General features: G+C 40.9%; 1 protein-coding gene across 2 annotated transcripts; it reads left to right on the forward strand.

Moving 5' to 3' along the window:
• Positions 1-1,084: 1,084 nt before the first annotated feature.
• si:dkey-46g23.1 (trinucleotide repeat-containing gene 6B protein) lies at positions 1,085-24,363 on the forward strand. 2 transcript variants are annotated; one of them, XM_036564994.1, is made up of 22 exons: positions 1,085-1,364; positions 2,997-3,084; positions 3,252-3,273; positions 3,975-4,319; positions 4,812-6,622; positions 6,923-7,190; positions 7,463-7,615; positions 7,906-8,084; positions 8,344-8,418; positions 8,505-8,654; positions 9,965-10,096; positions 11,490-11,612; positions 11,701-11,808; positions 12,767-12,947; positions 13,447-13,602; positions 14,365-14,529; positions 15,861-16,001; positions 17,268-17,357; positions 17,724-17,933; positions 18,657-18,724; positions 19,598-19,737; positions 20,889-24,363. In XM_036564994.1, exons 2-22 carry the CDS (start codon positions 3,028-3,030, stop codon positions 21,349-21,351), a joined length of 5,037 nt encoding a protein of 1,678 aa, XP_036420887.1. In that variant the 5' UTR covers positions 1,085-1,364; positions 2,997-3,027; the 3' UTR covers positions 21,352-24,363. The 2 variants fall into 2 exon arrangements, with proteins under 2 accessions (XP_036420887.1, XP_036420889.1); XM_036564996.1 differs by having other exon boundaries at positions 13,450-13,602.
• The last annotated feature ends 848 nt before the right edge of the window (positions 24,364-25,211 follow it).

Genomic DNA, 25,211 nt, shown 5'->3' on the forward strand with positions numbered 1-25,211 from the left:
CATCTGAAGTTTGCTTCCTTAGTTTTACACTACAACTACAAGACTAATATAATAGAAGTCTATGTCACCAAAACTGATTTTAGGTTAGCTACATTAGCCTCAAAGGTCCAGTGCAAAAAATAAATAAATAATTAAAAAAAAAATTCAGACACCAAAGTCTTGGCTGATTTACTACATTTGGGATAAGTAAGCAAGTAAATCTGATATCTGTAAAATGCATAATAAATAATAACTTAAATCTAATAACTTAGTTTTTAATCATTTAATGACTAAAAATAACAATGAACAACTTTAAGAATATGTTAGATTCCTTAACTAATAATTCATCAACAAACTTCCTAATAATTTTATTTTATGTCAGAACCAAAAGAATAATTGCACATTTAGGAAAAGGAATGAAAAGTGGGATTTCACTTCCTAATCGTTGCAATACAGTGGTCCCAAAAAGTACTTAGGCACCTTAACCATTGGTAAACTGTGATGAAGTACTTTATATTAATATATACAATGTTTAACAAGTTAATATTTGTTTTAGAGAAAAACACTTTCACACAATGCAAAACGAATGGTAGACTCTTTTAGCCTCTTTCTGGAAATGTACTTGATAAAGTTTGGCTGGATTCTATTTACACGTTTCACTAAAACGCATCTTTGAGCAGATCAGATCTGATTATACTTTCTCCGCATAAAAGCACATCAACACATACATCGCGTCCGTTTTACTTCAGTTTTTCCCAACGCGTTTAACACAAGCCACAATACGGCCCCCTTGTGAAAAAAGCCCGTCACTACATCGCCGCCTTGTGGAAAAAGCCCGTCACTACATCGCCGCCTTGTGGAAAAAGGCCGTCACTACATCGCCGCCTTGTGAAAAAAGGCCGTCACTACATCGCCGCCTTGTGGAAAAAGCCCGTCACTACATCGCCGCCTTGTGGAAAAAGCCCGTCACTACATCGCCGCCTTGTGGAAAAAGCCCGTCACTACATCGCCGCCTTGTGGAAGAAGTCCGTCACTACATCGCCGCCTTGTGGAAATAGGAAATATTTTATCATTACTGCGCCCCTTGTGGAAGAAGTCCTTTACTACACCGCTATTTCCTGCACTAAGCCAGGAAGACTTCGGGCTGAAATGGCCGAATAACAATTCAAATGGCTTTAACAGACGCGTTTTAAAACCTAGTCAATTCTTCACCGTCTGGTTTTTTTCTAGTATGCTTTGTTCTTTTTTCTTATCGTGCATTCTCCAATGTGCTTGCTGCCTCAAACCTTGATGCGCCGCGTTGTTTTTCTTGCACCGAAATCTAACGGGGTTTTATCTGGCTGCACTAAGCTGCTGCTGATATGCCATAGGTAACAACTCCCAAGGTAAAGTAGCACTGCTCTTTAATTCATACGCCAACTAAAACGAACAGAGTAATGCACGTATGTTATATAATTAAGTACCAATGTGCTGTCACAGTCAATGTAACGTTAGTAGTTATTACTGAGTTATTAAGCTCAGTTTGCCGTCTACAGCTCAAAGCTAAAGTGGTGCTGAAGTTTTGTTTTGGTTTTGATGTCGAGTGTTTTTTTTTAGCATTTATCATTAGCCTCACACATGACCAGGGTAACTTGTGTTAATGCTACTTACCATGCACGATTCACACGACTTGAACAACCGGACAAATATAGATAAATTCGAGACTTTGGCGGTGCAATAGCAAATCCAGTAAAACGGACTAATTAGCTTACGATAAACACTGCTAATGATAAGCAAGCTAAGCTAAGCTAACGGCCCAACGCGTATTATCGACATTTTCCCAAACATTCAGTTTAAAAGCTTAAGAATAAGCCGTTTTGTCACTAGCTCGGGCGGTATATTGATTGTATATTTAACAAATGCGTTGTAACCATTTAAACACTTTACATAATGACAAGCGAAATGGCTAAGCTAAGCTAGCTAAGTGCGTCATCCCCTCATCAAAACAAACCTCACATTTTGGTTCACGGGCAGTGAAACCTCCCATAGCTCAACTCTTGAATATTTGGGCAAAAAAGTTGTCTATAATCGGCGCCACGTGCTATTAGTTTATTGCATCGTACGTTACCTGCTTATTTTTAGCCCGGTTAGCTTAGCAACCGTTAGCTAGGCTAGCTTGCTAGCACATTAACTACACTTCTACCTGGACAATAACTGCACTTAGACAATGTATTAATGGGGTTAACTTTAATTTAAGATAGTAATATTAGTGCCGACATAATGTGAAGGTTGTTAGCTTGTTTCTTTTTAGTTCCGCAGGAAAAAAAACTACTTGCTAGCGGTTGGTTGCTTGCAGTTATGTCTGTCAGTGCCTTCGTGTTCATTGATAGTACGATTAGATTTGTTAAAGGATATGTTAAAGGAGTCTTTGTTAAAAGCTAACCAACAAATTGATGCTTTAGGTTAGATGCATCTGACAGTTTGCAGGCTCGCTTGCTGAAACGAAGCTGACTTCGTGGTCTAATTTTCCCTTCCACCTTAAATGGTGCAGCAGTTCCGTTAGTAGTTACGTGCCCCCGAATGTAACTGCAGCACCATTTAAGGTGGAGCGGAAAATTCGAATAAGAAGCTCGACTCGCTGGGATTAACTCTCTGTCCACCTACTTGAGCGGCTTAAGCTTCACACTGTGTCCAAGTTAGTTGGGCAGTCAGGGCTTATTTGGATGTGTCCTGAATTAGCCAATTTAAATCATTACCTACGATTCATGCTGTCATAGGTTTCAGTGTAAGCTGAAATGTCTATTTCATGCCTTGCTGTTTTAATTCACTGTGTTAAGGTTTTTCTGTTTATTCTTTTCTATCTTAAACACCGATCTCGTAATTTTAAATCTGTGTCTTTCATAAGTCAATTGTGAGAAAACATTTTTGTTATAATTGTTGTAAATATAACATTAATATTGTTAATCTTGTTGTTGCCATTCGTACACTTTTCTTATGGCATGAAAGTTGATAGTTTTTGTGTACTATTTCTGTTTTAGAGAGGAGTGCTGGGAAAGGGAACAGTGGTTCATGGAAGACCTCAAAAGTACAAGAGAAGAACAAAGTCGTCAGGAGGTTTCTCACACGGTGTGTAATATGATTTTACAGCATGGACAAAATAAATAGAAAAGAAATTAATTGATCACGTCACGGTTTACTGATCATTTCAAGTTATGAACTGAGCTGCAGTTGAATTAAATATTAAAATGCTATTAAAATGATGCTCAGACCATGTTTTGTTTTTTTTGTTACAGGACACTGAACAGACATTTAAAGGTAAGTAGTTATAGAACTGTGACTGATTCTCTTCAGCTGTGCTTGTTTGGTTCATGCTAACCGTTATGGGATGTTCCTATTTTGTGTAGGATTTGTAATGATGCATATTTATTACTCTGTATGTTCAAAAGTACCCCAAAACCCCTTCATAATTAGAGAATTTAGCTGCGTTAAGGTGCACCCAGTACTGAACAGGTTTTCAGTTGCACACGCAGCTTATATAATCTAAAATAATAGAATGTTACACTCTGGAGCAGCCCTCTAGCATTGGGCTGTGCAGCAGTGGAAGGGAAACAGAAGAGGGGCAAAAAACTCCCTATTTACCCCTTAAATGGCCAGGGCCCACCTGCTGGCCCAATTTTTTTTTTACACATTTCTATAATTTAAGAATAAAGCTTAGTCAGTTTGCAATGACGTCCCTGTAGATAATGAATATAATAGGTAATATAAATGTATATAAATCTAATAGGCTTGGCATTTTAAGTGGTTGACACCCTTAATTTCAGAAGAAATATCAAATGAGCATGTGTCTGCAAATTTTGGTCATATAGTGAATGTGTATTTATTGCTCACTGTCTTTGCAATTGTACAGCTCAAATTTTCCCTCAATAAAGTAATTACCTGTATACTTTTTTTTAATATATGTATATATATATATATATATATTTTTTTTATTTATTTATTTATTTTTTTTTTGTCAGAACTGACTTCTCCTCCACTGGCCCAGTCCCCTACCCCCCTCAACTGTGTATCTCAACGCTCCAGTTCCTCTTCAGCCTCGGCCCCTTGTCCTGGTCCTGGGGGTCCTGCAGCACCCCTTGCGGGTGGGAACAATGCAAAGCGGAACACTGTGGCCAACGGACAGCCCCCCTCCGGAGCATCTGCACGGTTCATGCCACGTGAAGTGCCCCCTCGCTTCCGTAACCAGCAGGAGCCCAAAGTTTTGCTGAAGAGGGGTCAGCCACTAGTGGGTGGGGCCACAGGGGATGCTTCGTCACCCGTCCAGACGGGGGAGCTATTAAATGCAAATACAGTGCACTGCTCAGGTGGGCCGGTAAATTAGCACATACAGTTAGTACTAGTGGGCAGCACCCAGCTTCATTTGTTCTAAAAGCAGTTTCTTCAACTGTTTATTCATGCTTAGATATGTTAGCAGCTTTGCACTAATGTGTAATGCAAACTCATTTACAAGCTGCCACAATAGTATTACACTGTTATAACATTTTATTAACAATAATAAAAGAGTTTATCTGAAAAAAAATGGACGAGAGGAAGGGTGAGATGAGGTCACATGTTGCTAGTAACCTGAGTATGCATTTAAGGTCCAGAGGTAGCTCTGGTATTTGATGCCAGAAGTTGATGCAAGTGATATGTTGTAATCTATTTTGACTTTTGACTTATGTTGACTTGGTTTATGAAGTTCTCCCTGGTTAATGTGTAATCTTATGATCCACAACAGGCATTTTAAGTGAACCATCATTTTGAGTGAATCATTGTTATCTGGATAAAACCATGACATTGTTTATGTTCCCCACCAGATCCTGACGTAGATCCTGCTTCTCCTCTCTCGTCTCTGTCCTCTGCCACTTCGACTTATGCAAATTCCACATGGGGGCCGGGCTCAGGAGCCCTGCCCCTCTCTCAGGGAATGGATAAGGCTGTAGTAGTGGACGGCTCTGATTTGGAGGCGTGGCCCAAGATTTCAGAAGGCAGGAGACAGGAAGAGCCTTTAGCCCAGAGCAGCAGTGCCTCGTGGGGTCAGGGCATGCAAGACAGCGAACTAGGGATTAGTGACTTGGGTGGGTCTTTTACCCCTGGTGAATATGCAACAGGCAGCAGGATGTGGGGGCCATCTTCTGAGGCTGATGCAGTAGATCGGTCCTTCAGTTCTGAAGTGCTGTCCCCTGCTGGAGTGGAGGAGGAACCACAAGGTTCCAGCAGTGATTTGAGTCCAGGATGCAGCCCTGCAGACTGGCTTGACAGCAAAGATGTCATGACAGCTGACTCAAAGTCAGTCCATACTGCCTCCCACACTTCCTTAAGTCCAGGCAGTGTGCAGCAGCAAACCCAGGCCCAGGACAGAGTTGGATGTGGAGACAACAGGCTGGAACAAGAGGCAGGACCAAAACAAGCAAATGTTGCTGAAGATTCTGAGGATGTGGACTGCATAGGGACAAATGAGGTGTTACAGCTTCCTGCTTCCAAGGAATCAAATCCAGCAGCCTCAAGGACTGATGGGTGGGGCAGTGTGGCAGATGCAGAGGGGAAGAGTGGAGGCATGTGGAGTGCATCTGGAGAGAGCCGGGAGGGTTGGGGAAGTGGAGGTAATGGTAAAGATGGAGGCATCTGTGGGGTATCTCAGGGAGCATGGGGTGATGAGGCAGGTGAACTAAACAAGCAGGCAGCTACAGCTTGGCCAGCAGGAGGCACCAGCGGGAGCGCAAAAGAAAGCTTTGCAGGTAGTTTACAAGACTCTCAAATGCTTGCAACCAACACAATGGCATTGGATAATCAGAAAGTAGGGGCGGACGAATGGGAGGGTTCTGAGTGCGATTCTGCCGGTCATGAAAGCAGCGAGGATGCACAGAAGCAGCACAGCTCAGACCTCTCCAGAGCACGAGCCACCCACACTGAAGTGGCCTTACAGAGCATGCTTAATCGGAGTGATCTGGATCCCAGGGTGCTTTGCAACAGCGGCTGGGGACAAACCCAGATCAAGCAGAGCGTAGCCTGGGATCTAGAGGCGGACAGTGGGTCAGGCTGGACTGAGCGTGCTAATGCTAACGCTAACACAAACAGCTCTAACCTGCTTCAGAGGTCTGGGCCCTCGGAGGGTAACCAGGTGAGGGGGGGTAGAAGCCAGGGATGGGGAGGTGAAGGGAGTGGATGGGGGGAACCAAGAGAGGAAAGATGGGTTGAAAAAGACGGAGAGTGGCGCAGTCGTCCAGAACAGGGTACTTTATCCAGCAGATGGGGCGAAGCTGTGGAAGACGAACGAGTGGGGAGGTGGGGTGAGAACAGGAGGGAGAGAGGGGGGTGGGAGCAGGGGAGTGGAAGTGGAGGAGATTGGGGACAGGGGGACAACGAGTGGGGTGTGGAAAGGGGGGTTAAGCAAGGCAGTCAGGATGAGGGGTCCTGGGGCAGTTCTGAGGAAGAAAGGCGGAGAGGGTGGGGAGTGAAGGAAGTGGACACTGGAGTTAGACAAAACCAAGCCTGGGGGGGGACACAAATACCAAACAACCAAACAGCACTGAAAGGCCCAAATCAGCAGCAGCCACAACAATCCCAGTCCCAGACTGCACAATCGAGAGGCCAGCAGGACTCCAGGGCTCGACCCGCAGGGCCTCAGGTGAGTGTGGGCAATATTTCAACAATATGACCTCATAATACTTAAAGACGCTTTCACAATACATTTGTATAGGTTCTACTGTAGTAGATAAAATGTCGGAACAGGCTGATGTACAGCTAGCTACCTGTTACTTTGTATATGCTTAAAAGGCTCTCTAAAATGAGTCTAATTCTCTTACCTATTTACATGCGTTTATGCTGCGTTTCAGATGTACTGAAGATGCCCATGACATATGCAGGATAGTACATTGTGATGTAGTTTATGATGTTAACAAAATCATGTCCTATTGCATACCTCCAGCCTCAGACCCAGAACCAAAGCCCAGGATGGACATCCGGCCCCATCCCTCAAGTGTCTGCTGCAGTGGAGCCTAGTGGCTGGGAGGAGCCTTCGCCCCAGTCTATCAGCAGGAAGATGGAAATAGATGATGGCACGGCAGCCTGGGGCGACCCATCCCACTATGACAGCAAGAGTGTCAACATGTGGGACAAGAGCGGCACCCCACAGCAGAGGGGTCAGCCCACCAGGCCAGCTGCCACCACACCAGCCAGCAGAGACAAAAATACAGGTAATGTATGAGCCACACGGTTCATTCTAAACTAATTCTAAACTAGGTAATTTAGAGTGTGCACACTGAAGGTACACACTAGGTGTCATTTTCATGTCTCTGCCAATCAAGATGCTGATACTGATATAATGTGTTTCTTTAAGTAAACGCAAATAATGCCAGGTGAAATTAAAGACAGAACTAAAGTAAACATTGATGCCAATATTATACTTTTCTAATGATATTCATAAATAAATGACCTATGAATTATTTGCATTGTATTACCTCTGCAGCATGGGATTGTGGAGGTCCTCCAGAGCAGGGTGTGGACAACGGCACAGCAGGCTGGGGGAAGACATTTGAGGCCCCATCAGGCTGGAGGGATTCAGAGGATTCTGGAAAAGGGGCAGGATGGGGCAGCTCCCATTCTAATCCAGTCAAGCCTGGTAAGAGTGCCCACGTATCTCTAAATGACCTGGCTCCTGGAGTCTAGTCCCAATACCAATCAAACACACTTGATCCAGCTATTCCCTAGGAGCTTGGTTAAAAACCCTTGTTTAGGTCTGCATTTATCTGAATCTAAAATCTGAATTTGAAATAATAATAATAATAATAATAATAATAATAATAATAATAACATTAATTCGCAGAGGTTTATTTTTCAAGCAAAACATAACCTGTGTTTTGGATTGTCTGAGTAGCCAAGACTGCTACACTGTATTTGTCCTTTCTCCAGGTCCAAAGTCTGTGCAAGATAGCTGGGGTGATGAAGGCTCAAATAGCTCACGCCATGGCAGCTGGGAGGAGGATGACAGTGGTCCTGGCATGTGGGGCAGCAGAGGGTCCCAGGGCGGTTCCTCCTTTACTACTGGAGGCTGGGGCCAAGGCCAGGGGGGCAAGAGAACTGGTGGGAAGGTACATATGAGTCTCAGTGTAACTCTCACATTGTGCCACTAGTATTAGTGTCTTTTGCTCTTTTTATTTACAATAGTATTGTGTAATGTATAAGTTAAATGTACAGGTTTTTTTAGAACAATGTAGATCAGGTGGGATATAATTGTAACTAGTGCCAATGTGCAAGTATTTTATTTAGGAGTACAGTGATAAATACTGTACGTTATGCACACCATAATGCCAGTATATGCAGAATGGGACATATACATCTTTTTCTCAGGGTCCTCTGAAAGGGAATAGCGGGGATTCCTGGACGGGCCCTATGACTAGGCAGTTTTCGAACATGGGGATTGCGGTAAGTTAGAAGCTAATCATGAGAAGGTTAGTTGGAGTGAAAGCTAATGTTGTGTCTGAGCTAATTTTTTGTATGTTTTGACTTAGGATGATGAGGCTGGCAGTGCCCCAGACAGGCCCAGAAGAGGGATGAATGACTTTAATGGCGAGATGAGGAAGGGAGGAAGAGGAGCGGGGTTCCGCTCACAGAGCTCCAAAGACATGGGCCCTGGGGAGACGGGGCCCTATTTTGATAAGGTACTGATAAAACAACAGTAGTAGTTCTTACGGTGAGTGCATGTACATGCACTCATAATCTGATCATAATCGGATTTCTGCAGTTATCCGATTATTCAAATGGTCGTGTAAACACCATACTCCGATCTAGAAATTCGATTAAAAAATCTGATAAAGAGAGCTGGACTTCAGCTCAGTAATCAGATTTCTCAGTGCGTGTATACGCATACTCAGGGGTATACTCATACTTTCTATCAGATTTCTCAGTCTGTGCATGCGCGAGAACACACGGTGGATGTCGCCACATGGCAGCAAAATACTTTGGAAGCGGCGCTGAAACCAAACATGAAATAAAGGATTTAAATATTCTTCATGTTCTACATGATATATGTTCATATTTTCAGGTGGTGCGATGTTTAAAAAAAAAAACAGCGGCGTGAAGTTTTACGTTATGTTTACGTCTTGTCTTCTTCTGTGAGTTTATTGGCTGGTTGCAAAGCAGAAATCTGATTACTGCCCGACACATGTAGAACCGGAGTTTCCCATTATCTGATTACTCAAGTGCATGTAAACGTGTGGATTGGATTACTGCCAAAATCTGATTTTCTGCAGTTATCAGATTATTAAGTACATGTAAACGCACTCTTTGTTAGACAGTCATAATTAATTTGTCTTACATCATTACCTTTGTCTGAGCTGGGTCACCTCGCACTTGGCAGCAGCGTATGCTAGCTGTGCAATCGTAATAGCATACAATTTATCAGTCAAACGTTTGGACACACCTACTCATGAAGAATATTTTAGAATAGGGCTGTCCTAAGTGTGGCCCACAGGCCAGCTGCATGTTTAATCTAACCCACCAGAAAGTTACCCTAACCCCGCTCCCTCACCCAATGAGATAATAACAGGTTTTCATGTAATGTGATGTTATAAGTAATATTTATATCTTATACAAAATAATTTTACAATATATTTTGTTTATAAATTGTATTCTTGAAGTATTTTAGAGACAAAATTAGGAGTGTTGTAGATTTAACACTTATAGGCTGATTAAATACAACTACACTGGCATTAATATAATTCTTACTTACGTTGGTAAACAAGAACAAGATTTATAAGGACTTAATTCAAGTGAAGTATCTGCGCTGTGCAGTATACATGGATGTAAAATAGGTATCTAGATTGCCAGGTAGCTATCCTACTAAATTAAGCTTTTAACTTAGTTTCCTCCTGTATCTGAAGAGCCATTTTTTCTTCTGAGTAACCCATTCTATTCAATGTAAGATAATATAATGTTATGTATGGAAATAACACGTTGCCCTGTTTTACAGATGGGAGGTCACGGTGTATTTGGTGCTGGTGGTGGAATTGCTCAGTTAAGAGGAATGCAGCCTGGTGTTCACCCCATGAATCCCTCTCCTGGAATTCGAGCACAAGTGCCTCATCAGTTCCTGCCGCCTCAGGTGACTTCATGCTGACTCCTATGTGCCATTCAATGAAAACAGCGTATCCTGCCAGTATTTTGCTCTGGCATGCTATTGTCTTCTGCATGATTATGTAAGGATTTTTAGATTTTTTTTTTGTTCAGACTCGGCTCCTACTGAGTCTGAATACATCCACATTGTGTACATTATAGCTAAAAATGGTCAAAAGTGGCACATTTGTTTTTTGGCCGAAAGACAAAAAAAGCACAAGACTAAGTAGGTCTACTATAAACTATAAGTCTGATTACTGAATGGGACGGAATATGCAAATCTGCTCGTTATGCAGTAACCAGTGATTGGTTGTTATTGAAGTCATCTGCAGTTTGTTTTGCACAGTAGTGTCTGTCCATACTGCTGTTAAGCATTTTGTTTTGTCCAGTCCTCAACCATGCGCGTCCTCCATGATTATCTTCCTCATAGACGTGAATCACGTGCCCCGTGACATATTGCAAGGGGAGGAATTTTGGTTGTTAAATGTGGCTTGGAGAGACGGATACATTTACACTGCTATAACATGAGCGATATTTGTATTTGTTTTACATGTGTCTTGGGTGTCTTTACCCTTGCTTTTTTAAGCGGCAGCAGATCAACAGTCAAACACTCAATCACAGTCCACTGCAGCTGTGTTCTGTCAAGTCTTTAGCTTACATGTTTTAAGCATTAGCTGATTAATCACATAAATCATTTTGAGTAGAAATACTTTTGGTAACAAATTTTTTCACCTCTGGTTTTGGAAGTTGTTACTGCAGACACATGCATCTGTTAGGTCCTTCTGGAGTCCGTGGTGTTCTAATAGATGCCCAAACTGGAGAAACTTTAGACTGCTAGACAGGGGTCCACATGCTGTACATATTAAAAATGGGGTGTTTTCTGTCATTACAGCCAAGGTGCTCTGGAATTTAGCTATGGATCCCTTTGGGAAAACATTTCATAATTTTACAATGTTTAACAATAGTATTTAGCAAGCTGTTTAAAATTAAATCAGTTCTCGCTAGTTCTGTGTTACTTCTGTTTCTCAATACTGCAACTTCTTCCTTTGAGGCATTGTTTGCCTTATTACACTAATTCACAAGCATAAGTGAAATAGAAAATTACTTATGTAAAAGAATCATTTCTTTCAGATTTCAGGCTTTGGATGAGTGTGTCCTGAATTCCAGTTTTGGTCAAATAATTTAATTTCGGTGCACCACTAATACAGATAATATCAGTATTTTTTTTACTTTCCCCTCAAGCATTAATAAATTGTATCTGTCTGACTACTAGATAGACTTGATAGACAACAGTTTATCGCACATAAAGTAGCAAATTGGGCATGTTTAGTAGCAGTCCAGAATGAAAATGCTCTGTGGTTGTGCATGTGTTGTGTCTGTAGGTTTCAGGATCCATGCTGAAGCCGATTGCACCCCCCAGTGGAAGCATGTTCCCTCCACAGCTCTCCCCTCAGCACATAGCCATGCTCAGTGGCATTCACCCACAGATGCAGCAGTTTCAGCTGGTAAATATCGTTACAGCAAATACTCAATAAACATATCTTTATTCCAAATTCTTTAAACATCCCTTTGTTTTCTCTCTGTCTCTTTCAGGCGTGTCAGCTGCTCTTGCAGCAGCAGCAACAGCAGCAGCAGCAGCAACATTTCCTGTCTCAAAGGAAGTTCCCTCCACCTCTGCGTCAACAACATGACCCACAGCAGGTATGCCACCCTTTATTATCCATCTCAAACACCTGGCTACTTTGAGCCCAGTGTGTTTAGTCATGTCAGTTAAAGGCCACTGCACACCGGATGCAGTGTGCTGCATCGCAACGGCATCCAGAAATCTGAAACCATTGTTTTTAAAGAAGGTGTACATACTGCATAGATGCATGGCGAGGCCCAGGGACTCTGAACTCTGTCTAGTTCCACACCAGTGTGCCAGTCAGACTTAAACTCAGAACGAGAAAAGGGGTTATTGTGAAGTCCTTTAAGATGAAGAAACTCTAATCGTCTGTCACCTCAGCTAAAATTACTAGCTGAGTGTTTTTCGCATCATTTCTTTTCATTTTGAAACAAACAGTGAGTTTGTGAAGAGTGAGTTGGCTGATACCAAATTTTATTTTGTTAAATTTATAGGTGTAGAGTGTAAAAGTTAACTTTTTCTGTTTATCTGACTGCAACATATTTTATGTAGCGTAGCTGCACATTGTATTCTATCTGCTAGGCAACATAGTGCATCTTTGTGATGGGCCTTACATTTTTTTGGACCTTGAATTGAAAGTAGAAATTAAACTTTTGATGGTTTAGTAGTACTAGTCAAGGTGACAGGACTTTATAATATAAAATTACTATATATATATAAAATATATATTATTATATAATAACTATATATTTTGATCAGTGTTTTAACATAAAAAGACTTTTTGTCACTCACTCAAAGTTCCTCATCAGTTCAAGTCACCTTGACTTGCAACTGCTGGACAGTTTAGTGAACATTTGATATTTTGAGTTTTGACTTGATCATCGTTTGTTGACTTATTAATGAGATTTGTAAAAAGAAAATGTAGACAGAACCAAACTCAACAGGGCTTTCAAAAGGCTGTATTAACCCATGAGCTTCTTATTGTCATTTTCTCTCTCTCTCTCTCTCTATCTCTCTCTCTCTAACTTTCTGTAGTTGGCCCGAATCATGGCTATCCTTCAGCAGCAGAGACAGCAGCAGGGTGTAGGGGGTGCTAAACTCTCCCCTTCCCACCTCGGAGGTCCTGCGCCCAAGCAGCCTGATGGGCCCCTTCTCCACCCAGCAATGGGAGGGTCTTTGGCTGATCTGCACCCTAAAACCCCCACTGCCTTCACTGGTCAGTCACTGTGTAATCATTAATGAAAGTCACAGAAAGGATAGATAATGTAATCTTAGATTGTTATAACAACTCCTTAGTCATTGTCACCTCTTGTTGGAGACCATGGTTAGTAGCTAATTTCTGTGATAGCAACTCTTTAAAAAGAACAATAGCTTTCACCTCATCCAGTATATAGTTCAGCAAAAAAAATCTAGCATTTTCTGGAGGCTGTATCTAAAGTGTCCACTTTCATCTTTTTTGTGGTCATTCTGGTCTATTTTGCTTGGTCTTCATCCACCAGCAGGGTTGTAGCTGCAGCAACAGTGACAAGATAAGCTCTATCAAAGCATAACCAGACTTAGAGCTTCCCTACCAAAATGGTGGCAGGGCATTCTTAATGACATAATCGAATACTATGAATAGACCGTACTAGAGAGAGAGTGCGGCACGTATGTTGTCATTAGCATTATTATGTTGTATGTGCAAAATCATAAGCCTCCCTCTGTCTCTGTCTCAGCAGGCTTTGGCTCAGGGGTGGAGCTAGAGTCAGTGATGGGTGGGTCTGTAGGTGGTCTGAAGGAAGCAGGTGGTTCACAGTCACGCTTTAAATGGATGATGGAGGCTGGACACCCCCTAGCCCCTTCCCCCCCAGATCCCATGCTGCACAAGAACGGTAAAGTCTTTTCTGACAAGTCTTCTCTCGCAGTCTTACTCATTTATTCACACCACACATATACACACACAGATTGCTTAATAGTAGTAAATCACATGTGATGATAATCTGGATGGTGCTTTGATACTCATCGGATGAGCTTTATCAGTTCACTTTTGATTTAGGCCTACTACTGCTACACAGTTTAAAGCCCTGGACCTTAAAAATGTTTCAAGGGTTGTTCACTAAATGCAGTGGTTATATGTAGAGTAGGGAACACTCAGTCACTTAAATGCATGAATGTTTCCTTGCATGGTAAATGGCTCTTGTCTGTGATGGAAAACCTGTTGTATGTGGGTCTTTAAAGAATCTTTTAAAAATGGTTTTATATAGCACCAAAAAGGGTTTTGCTACTGTCAAATAACTCTTTTTGGTAATTTATAGAAGCCATGTTCAAAGCTGTTTGAACATAACCAAAATACACATATGATTGCAGTTGAATTGTCGCAGTGGAATTCTGTATTTATGTGCCAAGTAAGAAAAACTGAATCATTTTATGGATTGTGCCCATTGTGCTGTTTATGGAATAATCTTTGACTGTTATGTGACCTGAAACCCACAGGCAACTGTTAACGAACCATTGTTTTGAGTAAGGATTGTTTACTGCCTCTCTTAACTTATTGCTTTATTACTAGTGTACTGGACAAACATGGCTAGTGATTTTTTTTGTAAAAGTAAACAGTGACATGGCATATCTTTTTCTCTGTCTCGCTGTGTGTGCAGGTCTCATGCCTGGGCCCATGAAGCTGCGGGGCGACTCCCCATATTCTCAGTATGATCTGTTGGGGACAGAGAATCTGGGTATGGCTCAAAGTCTGACTGACAGTTGGCATAGAACGCCTGGGGGCAAACTGGGCACTACACCTGGCACCCCCACCTGGCCACCAGGTAATACCCATATACCTCACCACGAACACATACTCAGATGATGTAACGAAGCAGACAGTGTGGCAGGATGCAAGTGCATGTAGGTTTTAAAGTGATGAGATTCAAAAGTCCAAGAATTGGTTGATTCAGTTGAGGAGTGCAGAGATGTTTGTATTAAAAGTAGCAAAACTATAGAACAAAGCAAACCAGACAACTATAACATAACATAGATCTAAACACTGAAACTAAAATGCTGTGGAAAAGGTACTAGACACAAAAATCCACAAAGGCAAGCAAGATGCGCAAACGAAGGACAGACCATAACATAAAACGATGTAGGACAAAGACACAAAGCAAAAACAGGGGTATAAATGCTTATGAATAAAGACAAGAAGTACCTGAGAGGAATGACAGTGGGGGAAGATCAACAGACTAGACACAGATGAGACAGATAACAAGGAGGCAAGACAAGAGGAAACAGAAACCAAAGCAACAAGAGCACATGGCTGGGTGACAGTGACAAGACCAGGGCAGAAACAGAAAAGGGAATACACAGACAGGGGAAACCATGACATATAGCAGGATCTTGTCAGTTATAATACAGAATAAAGTTTTGTTACTAATGGTATTGCAATGGGAAAAAAATAAATGCTGAACTCATTGAGTTATTTGCATTATTAAACTAAAATATTGTACATTTTAAGACTTTTCTGGGTGGTTCCCACATTTAATATCTGGTAGTATTTCAGGTATTTTGAGTACACTGGGGATATTTAAGATGTTTTGAATTTGTAGTTCCTATTATTAACCCTGTAAACCGTAAGGGTCTGTATGTGGGTTCTAATTTCAGTGTGTCACTCTTATAACTAGATAACTCACATTTTATCTTCATACTAGTTACTGAATAATAGGTTTTCAGTATAGTAACTAACAGCCGTCTATGGTCGGGAGTCCAAGAGAGCACAATTGGCCTCATTCTCTCTGGATGGGTAGAATGGCTCTTCCACTCCACTCATTACTTAGCGTGTAAACCAATGCACGGTTTTTCAGTTGACATATGACAATTGGCAGGTAGAATCCTCCTAGCATAATGAGCTGCACCAGCAGCTCAGCAAGTGGTGCTTCACATCTCTTGGAGGAATCACGTGCTAGCCTTCGCCCTCCCAGCTTTGTAGCATTGTGTAACTGGAGGAGACCTAGCTAACAAGTGGAATCGGATACAGCCAAATTGTAGGAATACTGGGTAAAAATCTCCCCCCTAAAAAAAGATTATTAACTGAACAACAAGTGTAAGGTTCAAGGGGTTATTACTGTGGTTCTGAGTGTTTTGTTTGCATTTGTGGGTGTGACAGAGTTCCAGCCAGGTGTGCCTTGGAAGGGCGTTCAGAGCCCCGACCCTGACCCTGACCCCGACCCATACATGACCCCCAGCGGCATGCTGGCATCACCCGCTCTCAGTGATACTGACCACCAGCTACTGCAGGACAACACAGGTACATACGCACATTCCACCATGATACTAGTCGTGCGGGGCCAGATGTGATCTCATATCAAGTCTGGGGACAGCCATGAGAAATATTGGGCACGTTTTGGGAGTACAGATGAAACCTGTACTATATCATGTTGGCAAACAAGCCATCTCTTTTCCTCTGAGTTAATGTCTTCAAAAGTGGTTCCACTGAATCAATTTTGTGCATCAAGTGACAAAACTAAATCAAAGGGCGTGTCTGAAACATTCATTTTAAAGAATGACTGTGAGCTAACAACAGCGTTTCAGTAGCTAGCTTGTATCCCTAATATCGATTTTACTCTGGATGTTAAAAGAGGATGCACTACAATGATTTGGGGTGGATTTTAGAGGGGGAGCACCCTTATTTGTGGCAGATTTTGCTGCAATCCAGCAACAAAAGTTTAACAGGTTGTCCCTACATGTGTATTCTCGGTACAAGATCACATCTAACCCCACAAGACTACCATGATACTGACGACTGACTGTTGCAGCAAAACACTGGTACAGAAGCACACATTTATCGTCTATTATAGTTTGGTTGTGACTGATAAATGTTTAGCTAGTCACCTGGCTAGCCCTAATGCTAAAGGGGCTTATTTGGGGGACAAAGTGGAACAAAGGCTGATTGCAAAGTTTGAACAGGACTTGTGATAGGAGTAACTGCGACCAACCAGAGACCACTATATTCAGTGGGCCTCTCCATGCCCCAAAGCTAAATGCCTTCTTTTGTAGCTATATTTGCAAAGTAGGAGAGGCTTAATATGACATCCTACATTGATCAAAAACTGCTACAATAGGTCGCGCCACATTGTCGGGTTTCTTTTCTCTACATATCGTCAAGAATTTAAAATGTTACACTACCCATACCAAACCATGTCGCTGAAGCTGTCCAAAACTAGGCAGGCTGAAAAAGACATGAACACAGCCTTTGCTGCCATGCTAAAGTTAACTCTGCACGGCCGTGACTACGCCCACTCTGTTCTAACAGGGTGACTGTGCATGCAAATACATTTTTTAAATTGAAAATGCACTCTGAATTTATTTTTGACAAAAACTTAGTTAGATGCTATATATTCTTATTAGATTGAATGGGATTTGGGATTGTTCTATAATGCTTTCTAACCTCACATCAGTAGCTATGAAGGAATGCATTTGTGGATGGAGCATGGACATGTCATGTCAGGCATTCTCGTGGAATTCAAGGCATTTGGTACAGACTTCCAACCAACTCTCTCTGCCCCTTTTTTAGAGTCAAACCCCACCCTGAACACCTTACTGCCTTCACCTGGTGCCTGGCCCTACAGTGCCTCAGAGAACCCCCTTACCACACACAACTCGGGTAACTATCCCTGTCTGGCCTCAAAAATATTGTTTTTCTGTACAACTTAATGCTTAGTGTAATGTCAATTATAATACTTTTTACAACACTCTCTTTCCATGCTACCAATAAAACAATAATCATTAGATTAAAATGGACAAAACTCAGATTTGTTACTAACAGGTTACAGTATACTAACTATGGTAATTAGGTTACATTAGGTTAAAATTTACTAATTAGAGTTATTAAGCTACTAATTTAATACATTCTAATAACCAAAGTTGGGTGTCTCTGTAGCTCTTCCAGGAATATTTATAGAACATGAATTACTCTTTTTCCTTTTCCACTGTCAGAATTGAAAAATGGTTCTTGTTCTGACTTTTATAGCTAAATTCTCGGAGTTCAAGTCCAGCTGGCCCCCTGAGCCAACTGGACACAGCAAGTCATGGAGGACCAATCGAAACAGCTCCCACCTGCCACGCCCCCCTCCAGGTCTGACCAATCAGAAGCAGCCGTCCTCGTCCCCATGGTCAGGGGCAGGGCCTCGAATGCCAAGAGGGTGGGGCACAGGGGGACGGAGCCAGGACTCACCTTTTGGTACAGACTTTTTTTCCCAGATTGCTTTTTCATCCTTACTGCTTTAGGACGTCTTTGTATTTTGCCAGGCCATGTTGTCCAGTATATCCCCAAACTGTCTTGCTTATGACATTTAAAGCTTTTAATGGTCTTGTTCTGGCATAGCTCACAGATCTGTTTAAACAAGGTAGCCTTGTTTAGCACTAAACTCAGCTGAAGGCAGGTTACTGCAAATGCCTAAGATCAATTACACTTACGCTTACTCAGTTGGTGGAAGATTGTTTTCTACAGTAGCATCCCAGATAATATTAGGAATGCAGGCTTGATAGTTGTTTTAAGTATAGACTTGAAAAAAAAAGGCTAGCATATCACTAGAAGTATTGAGGCTCATTTTCTTTTCTGTTTGTAGTTGTGCAGTTATTTTCATTTATAGCCTAGCATTTTTATCTTTTCAATGTTTTACTTATATTCCTGAGTAAGGCACTTTGAGCTTTTGATTCAAATTTTAAGTGAAAACTACTATATGAATAAATATTTGTTGTAGTTATTATTAATCTCAACTAATGAGATATGGCATGACACCGCTATACAGTAGAATAGAAGTCCATCGACAACCTCAATACACAGTCTTATGCATGAGAATAGATGATCCATAAACAACCTCAATAAATAACATGTAAAAACGTCAAAAAAGTTTGTTTTGTCTTTTTGTCTGTCTTTTTTCTGTCCTGTTTAATCATTCAGAAACTGCATGGAGTGGTGGTTCATCTGCAGGAAGCTCCTGGCTACTACTGAGCAACCTCACCCCCCAGGTATGATGGAAACACTATTTGTCAAAGCAATACATGCATCTGTCAATTCGTTTGGTTGTTTGACAGTTTTAACGAAAGACTTATTTTGTGTCGGTGAAACACCTATGGTTAACTAATTGTGAAGGGGACGGATTCATAACCTGCTTGTCAGATGTGCTCGGCAGTTAAATGGCATAGATAGTGCAGAAAAATGAAAAAGCTTAAATCTTTTGAAAGGCTTGTGATAGCATGTACAATATACCATATGCTGTGTTAAAGATTTAGGGGGATCTATTATCAGAAATAGAATATAGTATGCAAAACTGTTTTGATTAGTGTGTGATCACCTGTAAAGACGAAATGTTTCGCTTTCATTAGCTTAATTATTTAATTAGCCCTTCATGTCTACATAGGTGCAGGTCGCCCTCCAGCACATTGCACTGGCACGTTTCTGCAGTAGCCTAGAAGGGACAAACCAAACACTGGCTCTAGAGAGTACCTGTCATGTATTTATGTTGAAACGGTTGCAGATGCTGGCTAACCATTTTGTGTTGTGAGAAGTTTGAGAACACAAATTTTGAAAAATGAAGGATCATGCTTATTACTTTGCACAAAAAAGCAAAGGAGGGTGAAATAAGCACAAACATGAAAAAACAAAACAAATCAGGACAGGCAACAGCAGAACACCTGACAGCCACCACAGGTTGTACGACACGCTTGGAAAGGGAGTGGTGAGGGAGGGATATTCAGTTGGTTGCAATCTGCAACCTCACTGCTATATGCCATTAAATGTTACACACTGCTCCTTTTAATTGTCTGAATATCACACATTCGCACATTCTCCCTAGTACTCATGTGTTTTTGTGGTGTGTTGTGTGTGTGCACTGTTTCTAGATTGACGGCTCCACTCTGAGGACAATTTGTCTTCAGCACGGTCCATTGATGACCTTTCACCTTGGCCTGACTCAGGGCAGTGCTCTGATTCGCTACTGCAGCCCACACGAGGCAGCCAAGGCCCAGACTGCACTGCACATGTAAGCCAGCTTAAACTTTTCACTTGCTACTGTCCACGTCTGTAGATTTTAAATGTTTATATGTATTCATATATATATATATACATATATATATATATATATATATATATATATATATATATATATATATATATATAAAATGTGTATGTATGTGTACACATCAAGTGTTTGCCTTTTTCTGCAATTGTAAGTGATCAGCCAAGACATGTTTGCGTCTTCAGCTTTTCACTGACCTAAGAGGCTAATGTATCTAACAAGTAATAAAAGCGTACACCCCACCAACAAGCATTGTGCAGACTGCATGTGCAGACCATCACACTTGATTCAAAATATGCCAAGTTGTTAAGTAATCTCAAGTAAATTTGGTCACTTGGTTTCTGACACTAAATGGCTATTATTTATAATAATAAAAGCAGTAAATAGCAGAACATGTTTAAAGCTGGGCTACACTAAGGATTTTTAGCCTGATTTAACTCTGATTTGCCCCTTCTGACCAATTTTCACAATCTGAAGCGATTTTCCAGTTTAGTAGCCCGATCTGAGACATTGACAGTGCAAGTGATCTGGTAGTGTGAAGTGGGAAACGAGTCAATCTTTAGTGTTCCGATCTACCACTGAAATGATCTGAGGCCTTCTATTATTTTCAAACATGTTTTTTTTAATCAGTTAGGATTTTATACATAATGTAGGATATGGCCAGCTTAACATTTATTTCCAGTCAAGGCAGGGGTTACCTCTACCATTTCATTCATGTCCTACAACTGCTGCTTGTCAGCTGTTTAACCACTAGCCCTGGCTGAACTCACTTACTGACAATGAGTGACGAAGTTCTAAGTAGAAGTAGAGAGACAGGATAAATATTTCCATGTGCTCAACTTTTTTTTTTTTTTTTTCATTTTAAAAATATAGTCTTGTAACAAATTACTTTCCATCACAATACCATCACATACCTATTTCCAAATAGAAATGATAAATGTGAAGTACCTGTCTGTTAATTTCTCAGTTCATTATTTTGTGTAGTTAATCGCAATTATTTGCATCTGAGGCAATAATCACATCTGGGGTAAGGAGGAAAATTGTGTAAATGAAATATTTTGCCAAACTGTCACTTTAAGTCTGTAGTACCTGACTGAATCTATCTCACTCTATAGGTGTGTCCTGGGGAACACCACTATCCTGGCTGAGTTTGTGAGTGAGGAGGAAGTTGCGCGTTACTTTACACATTCCCAGAGCTCCGGGGTGGCGGGGTCACCTGAAGGTTCGACTGCCTCTGAGCCAGCCGTGCGAGAGGGAGAGAGAGAGAGGGAGCGGAGTGCAGTAGGAGCAGGAGCAGGAGGAGTAGTGGGAGATGCAGGTGGAGGCGAGGCTGCAGCACCCTGGCAGGGCCTTGACGTTTCAGGCCCTTTGACGGGCAGCCCAGCCATGGAAGGACCCGGACTGGCCCTCTTTAGCCAGTGGAGCAGCAGTGGGGCAGAGGGGCAGGGGGGTGGAGTCTGGGGGGGAGTAACCCCCGGTTATCATGGCAGCAGTCTTTGGGGTGCTCCTCAGATGGAGGACAGCCCATCAGGCCTGTTGCCAGGCGACCTGTTAGGAGGCGGTGCCGACCCTCTGTGATTGACACGGAATGTTGAGAATTGACCTTAAAACACTGGTACATGGACTCAACACACACACAGACACACACACTAGACCATGGACACCTACAAAACTGAAGACACTTAACATGCATATTTAGAACAGACAGGCAGACACACACAGCCACACATATTTAAAGCCAGACATTTCCAGATTAACACTGGGCGTAGTCAAATACACTATTGTTCAGAAGTTTGGAATCGCTGTTCAAAAGTTTGAAATCAATGTTTTTTTAATAATATAAAACCAGTTCGGTTGCAGAAAAGTATATAATTATTATAATATGTTACTCCCGTGCCCCTGAGGATTTCATGTCTGATAGTCCAATAATCATATTGGCAGATACTTGCTTTAAAATAATCAGCATTGGACAGATGTTTGGATTCGACCTATATTGTAAACCGGTATTTCAGTAGCATATTTATTGTATTCTGGAGGAGTACAGTGTTTAGGTGACCCCAGGTTACAGAGCCAGAGTGTTTGCATTTTATTCATGTTATTCATTCTCTGTAATGCTAATCCAGGTAGATGTATTTCTGATTTCTGCATTTTATAAATGTTTATGTAGGCAAATATGTACATGAAAAGTATGCAATATCAGCATAGGCCCATAGGCATGGTGCATTGCTAGTTTCAAATAATTAGTAAGATACTAGAATGCATAAAATAAAAGTGAAGAAATGTAAGATATGTCAGGATGATGGACAGAGCTCTAGAAGATTCTGAAAGGACTGTATAACATTGATAATGAAGTTTTAATAATATTAATATCCAGAATTCATCATATTTAATAATGATATCCCATCTCTGAACAAAACATCCAAACATACCTCTTGCCGAATAGTTTGTAATATTTAAATCCATGTTGTATAAGTTATTGTTATATAGTACTGTGTAAAAGTCAGAGATCGCCTTCATTTAATTCCCAGTCAAAACAGCCATTTAGTACAAGTTATTCATTTTTCACAGCATCAGGAGAAAAAGCAGAAAAAAAATACAGCTTTCAATCTTTTTGGGAGATTTTTAGTCTTTCAAAGTGATCAAAGAGATATTTTTCCACACATCCAAAGTTCAGTCTTAGTAGTTGGTTGCATTTTCTATTTCTCACAAGCCAAGTAATCTCAGACACATTCAGTGATGTTAAGGTCTGGACTCTGGAGCAGCCTGTCCAATGCTTTGAGAACATCAGCAGCTTCTTTGTTTGATTTGTACATTTTCTTCTTTCTTGTCTGTTTCCTTTTTTTCAGTAACGTTTTATTGACAGCAACACAGTCTTTTATACGGAAGTCCGGAGAGGTCATGAGCCGTTGCTATAATTTTCCGGATTGTTATCTTGAGATAACAAAAAAAGTAACTTATTTCAAGATAACAAAATCGTTATCTTGAGAAAAAAAGTTAATTATCTCAAAATAACAACCCAGAAAAATTATAACTATCTCATGGCCTCTCTGGACGTCCTTACTTTTAGGATCATTCATCCTTTAAGTTGTCTTCTCAAAGTGGAAGGATGAACAGGAACACCTGTGCATTTTTTCAGATTTGAAGCAAGAGTGGACCTCATTTCTCTCCGGTCTCTTACTGAAGAAAGCTTTAAGTACTGTTTATCTGATGAGGACAGTTTTGGTGGTCTAAAAGGTCCCATTTTCTCTATATCTGTTACATTTTTTAAACTCTAATTTTGCAAGTGGTTTACTTTGTATATAGACTTTAGACATTTCTTTTGAAAAGTGAATAACTTGCACTTAATGGCTCTTTTAATTGGAAACATAATAAATGAAGGATGGATTTAACACAGTACTGTATTTAACATAACAAAAAATATCAATATGGCGAGTGGCTCCAGACTTTTGAACGGTAGTGTACACAAAAGGAAATTAGCCTGCACATGCTCTCTCACACACACATACACAGTGGCAGCAGTAGGGAAATGCTTACAGACATTCTATTAGCCAGGTTTAAGCTATAGTGGGTTTGAATGCAGGGAGTGTTTGGCCTCCTTTCATGGCGAAACGATTTCATACTGCTGCACTCGTTTACTGGACATCAGGCGCAAGTCCAGGGTTCCACTTCATTTCACCTTTTGCTTCACAAACACATGCACACACTTTAATCCGCCTGACCGATAGTGTTGTGACAGTGATGCTTGCATTGCGATTTGTTTTGCATGAGTATATAGCAAAGGGCAATCTGTATGTCTACCCATTAAGGATACTCAAACACAGACACACACACACAGACACACACATACAAACGCACTGATGCAAGCACACCTCCTGAAGTGAGACTTTTTGTTGTCATTTATGTGTGTGTGTATGTGTGTGTGTGTGTGTGTGTGTGTGTGTGTGTGTATGTGTGTGAGGAGTTGAGTTTAATAGACCTTCCACTGTCCTCTTTTTTAGGCTTCCTGTGTCACCTCCACTATGGGCTGAATGTTGTTCTTTTATGTACGCGTTTGTGACGGACATGTACAGTCTCTTGTTTAAGACACAGTGTGAATGAGTGAGAGTGAGAAGGGCTGAGTCTAATGCGCATGTGTGCACTTTACTGTTTTTGCTATAGTGTGTGTGCGTGTGTGTGCGCGCGAGTGGCTGCTTTTGTTTATTGTGTACTCTACACTGTGCTGGTACTCTGGCATTAGCGGGTTTCTGCGACGTATGTGGTTTTTTTTTAGTATATACACTCATGTAGCCTTTTTTATCGGCTGAACTGCAATAATGATTCTAAAGAGCATTTTTAAGACACGAGCGTGTGAAGGCCAAAACTGATCTGTCCCCAGCAGCCAGGAGGTTTACACACACCGCTAAAAAGAGATATTGTATGTTTCATGTTTGTGCTGTTGTTTTTTTCTGTTTTTGTTTTAATTTAAGACAGACTTTTAACACTCCTTTTCAGTGTTTCCTTTTTGGAGATTTTACAGAGGACAAAAGAAGAGTTATTTAAATGAAAGAAAAAAAGAGAGTTCTATAATAAAGATGAAGAGATTGGCTTGGATATGTGTATTTATTTTTTTTGGGGTCTATAGTAAGAGAACAGTGAGAAAGCGCCCACATGAGTAACATGCTATAATACATACTATAGTAACTACATTAACAATGGTCATTACGATAACTATAGGAACTGTAATAGCTGTTACTCGAATGGCTACAGTAACTGTAATAACAATAGTAACTGACTATAGAAACTGTAATAGCTGCAGTAACACTAATGGCTTTTGTAACTTTAAAAGCTGTAGTAACTCTGACTACAGTAACTAATAGCTACAGTAACTAATGGCTATAGTAACTAATAACTGTAGTAGCTGCAGTAACTCTAGTAGCTATAAGAACCTTAATAGCTACAGTAACTCTAATGGCTAAAGTAACTAATAACTCTAGTAACTCAAGTAGCTATAGTAACTCTAATGGCTATAGTAACTGTAATAGCTGCAGTAACTAATGGCTATAGTAACTAATAGCTGTAGTAACTCTAATGGCTATAGTAACTAATAGCTGCAGTAACTAATGGCTATAGTAACTGTAATAGCTGCAGTAACTCTAATGGTTATAGTAACTGTAATAGCTGCAGTAACTAATGGCTATAATAACTAATAGCTGCAGTAACTCTAATGGTTATAGTAACTGTAATAGCTGCAGTAACTCTAATGGTTATAGTAACTGTAATAGCTGCAGTAACTAATGGCTATAATAACTAATAGCTGCAGTAACTCTAATGGTTATAGTAACTGTAATAGCTGCAGTAACTCTAATGGTTATAGTAACTGTAATAGCTGCAGTAACTAATGGTTATAGTAACTGTAAAAGCTGCAGTAACTCTAATGGCTATAGTAACTGTAATAGCTG

The sequence above is a fragment of the Colossoma macropomum genome, unplaced genomic scaffold, assembly GCF_904425465.1.
Source record: "Colossoma macropomum unplaced genomic scaffold, Colossoma_macropomum, whole genome shotgun sequence".
Classification (NCBI taxonomy): Eukaryota; Metazoa; Chordata; class Actinopteri; order Characiformes; family Serrasalmidae; genus Colossoma; species Colossoma macropomum.

Coding starts and splice junctions, on each gene's coding strand:
- si:dkey-46g23.1 (XM_036564994.1), top strand. CDS start 3,028: ATGGAAGACCTCAAAAGTACAAGAGAAGAACAAAGTCGTCAGGAGGTT. Junction 8,655..9,964: donor CGGGGCCCTATTTTGATAAG/GTACTGATAAAA, acceptor CCTGTTTTACAG/ATGGGAGGTCACGGTGTATT. Junction 18,725..19,597: donor TGAGCAACCTCACCCCCCAG/GTATGATGGAAA, acceptor CACTGTTTCTAG/ATTGACGGCTCCACTCTGAG.